General features: G+C 52.0%; 1 protein-coding gene across 2 annotated transcripts in view; it reads left to right on the plus strand.

Moving 5' to 3' along the window:
* The window catches only part of LOC127006362 (WD repeat-containing protein 47-like), a 23,177-nt gene that overhangs the window by 18,801 nt on the left and 1,876 nt on the right, over nucleotides 1–2,500 (plus strand). For both annotated transcript variants that reach the window (XM_050876235.1, XM_050876236.1), the window contains 3 exons: nucleotides 447–616; nucleotides 988–1,158; nucleotides 2,043–2,179. In XM_050876235.1, the coding sequence (XP_050732192.1) occupies nucleotides 447–616; nucleotides 988–1,158; nucleotides 2,043–2,179 (478 nt within the window). The remainder of the gene's footprint in view (nucleotides 1–446; nucleotides 617–987; nucleotides 1,159–2,042; nucleotides 2,180–2,500) is intronic.

Below are 2,500 nucleotides of genomic sequence, written 5' to 3' on the forward strand. Positions count from 1 at the left end.
TGGTTAGGTTAGGTTAGGTTCTGGTTAGGTTTGGTTAAGTTAGGTTAGTGTCTGGTTAGGTTTGGTTAAGTTAGGTTAGATTCTGGTTAGGTTAGGTTAGGTTCTGGTTAGGTTTGGTTAAGTTAGGTTAGTGTCTGGTTAAGTTAGGTTAGATTCTGGTTAGGGTAGGTTAGGTTCTGGTTAGGTTTGGTTAAGTTAGGTTAGTGTCTGGTTAGGTTCGGTTAAGTTAGGTCAGATTCTGGTTAGGTTAGGTTAGGTTCTGGTTAGGTTAGGTTAGGTTCTGGTTAAGTTAGGTTAGTGTCTGGTTAGGTTCGGTTAAGTTAGGTTAGATTCTGGTTAGGTTAGGTTAGGTTAGGTTCTGGACGCCTAACTATTGCCATAAAAACACCAATATATAATTAACCATTTTAACGATAACTATATACTCCCCTCTTCCACCCCCCCAGAGAGGACCACACCACCTACCAGCCCACGGTTCTGTTCAAGCGCACGAAGCATCACAAAGGGTCTATCTACTGCCTTGCCTGGAGTCCGCTGGGAGACCTCATCGCTACGGGCTCAAACGACAAGACTGTCAAGCTTATGAGGTTCAACGCCAATGCCTGCACTACGGACGGTAAGCGGGGGGTTGAGGAACGAAGGAAGGGGGTTGGGTGGTGGGAGGGAAAGAAATGGGTGGTTGAAGGTGCGGGGAAATGATGGGAGGGGTTTTGAGGGTGAAAGGAAGGGAGGATGGGGAAAGTGGGGTGGGAGGGGGGAGAATGATAGAAGGGGTTGAGGTTTGTGAGGTTGGGGAAGCGTGTGTGTGTGTGTGTGTTTGTTTGTCCCACACCTATTGCAAATATTACCTACCCATACCTTACTACCCCCCCATCTAACTCCCCAACTATCCCCCCCATGTACACCCCACTCCCCACTAACTCCACCCATCTCCCCCTGTACTCCCCACTCCCCACTGACACCCCACCCCCTCTCCTCCCCCCCCAGGCCAGGAGATTGAGCTGGGCATGCATGACGGCACTGTGCGGGACATGTGCTTCGTGGAGGACACCAGTAACAAGTCTTCCCTGCTCATCTCCGGCGGCGCGGGCGACTGCAAGATATACGTCACGGATTGCGCCACCGGGACCCCCTTCCAGGCGCTCTCCGGGCATACTGGTGCGTGGGCTGGCCGGGAGGTGGACTCTGCAGGGGGCTGGGAAACTGGGGACTGGGAAACTGGGGACTGGGGGACTGGGAAACTGGACTCTATAGGGGAACTGGGGAATTGGACTCGAGCGGGACTGGGGAATTGGAATCTAGGGGTACTGGGGGACTGGGAAAGTGGACTCTACAGGGGGACTTGGGGACTGGGAACGTGGATTGGGGACTGTTTAGGTGGACTGCGTGCGTGGATTGGGCTGGAGGTGGACTGTATAAAGTGGAGAAAGGTGGACTCATTAAGTATAGGGGGAGTGGGAACATGGATTTGGGACTGTTTAGGTGGACTACGTGCGTGGATTGGGCTGGAGGTGGACTGTATAAAGTGGATAAGGGTGGACTGGGGGACTGGACTCTTCAGGGGGAATGGGAAAGGTGGACTGGGAACATGGACTCGGGGGATTTAGGTGGAGTAGGTCAGGTGGACTGGAGAAATGAACATGGCAGGTGGATTTAGCAGGTGGATGAGATTGATGGATTACATAAGATTACATAGGTGGAAGGGGTGGAATTTTAGTGGGTGGAGGGAGTGGGTTGTTGTTGTTGTTGTTGTTATTATTATTATTATTATTATTATTATTATTATTATTATTATTATTATTATTATTATTGTTGTTGTTGTTAATCTTATTCTATTCTTCTCCTTTTTCCTCCTCTCTCTCTCTCTCTCCCCACTCCCTCCTCCCCCCTCCCCCCTTCCCTTTTCACCCCACTCTTTTCCCACCCCCCATATCCCTCTCGCTCCCCACCTCCTCCCTACCCCACTCCCCCATTTCTTTCACTTGCCCCCTCTCCACCCCTCTTCTCCCCACCCCCCCTTCTCTCCCCTCTTCCCCCCTCAGGTCACATCCTCGCCCTGCACACGTGGGGAGGCGCCATGTTCGTCTCAGGCTCGCAGGATCGGACTGTTCGTTTCTGGGATCTGAGGACGCGAGGGTGTGTCAATGTGATCACGCCCGCAGCCACGCCCACCAAGCCGGTACGTGGGCGGGGAGGGGTGAAGGGGTGATAGTGTGTGGGGGAGGGAAGGGGTGTGGGATGATGTGGAAGAGGGGTGGATGGGCTGTTTTTTATTGTTTCCTTTTTTTGTGCCCTTGAGCTGTCTCCTTTGTTGTAAAAAAAAAAAAGGAAGGGAAGGAATGGAGGGGTGTGGGGAGGGGTGAGTGAGGGGGGGAGGAGGAGGGTTGATGTTTTAGTGTTGGAAGGGAAGGGAAGGAAGGAAGAGAGAGAGAGAGGGGGTAGTGGTGTGTGTGTGTGTGTGTGTGTGTGTGTGTGTGAAGGATAGATCGAAAGGAAAATA

Source organism: Eriocheir sinensis, chromosome 32 (assembly GCF_024679095.1).
Source record: "Eriocheir sinensis breed Jianghai 21 chromosome 32, ASM2467909v1, whole genome shotgun sequence".
Taxonomy (NCBI): Eukaryota; Metazoa; Arthropoda; class Malacostraca; order Decapoda; family Varunidae; genus Eriocheir; species Eriocheir sinensis.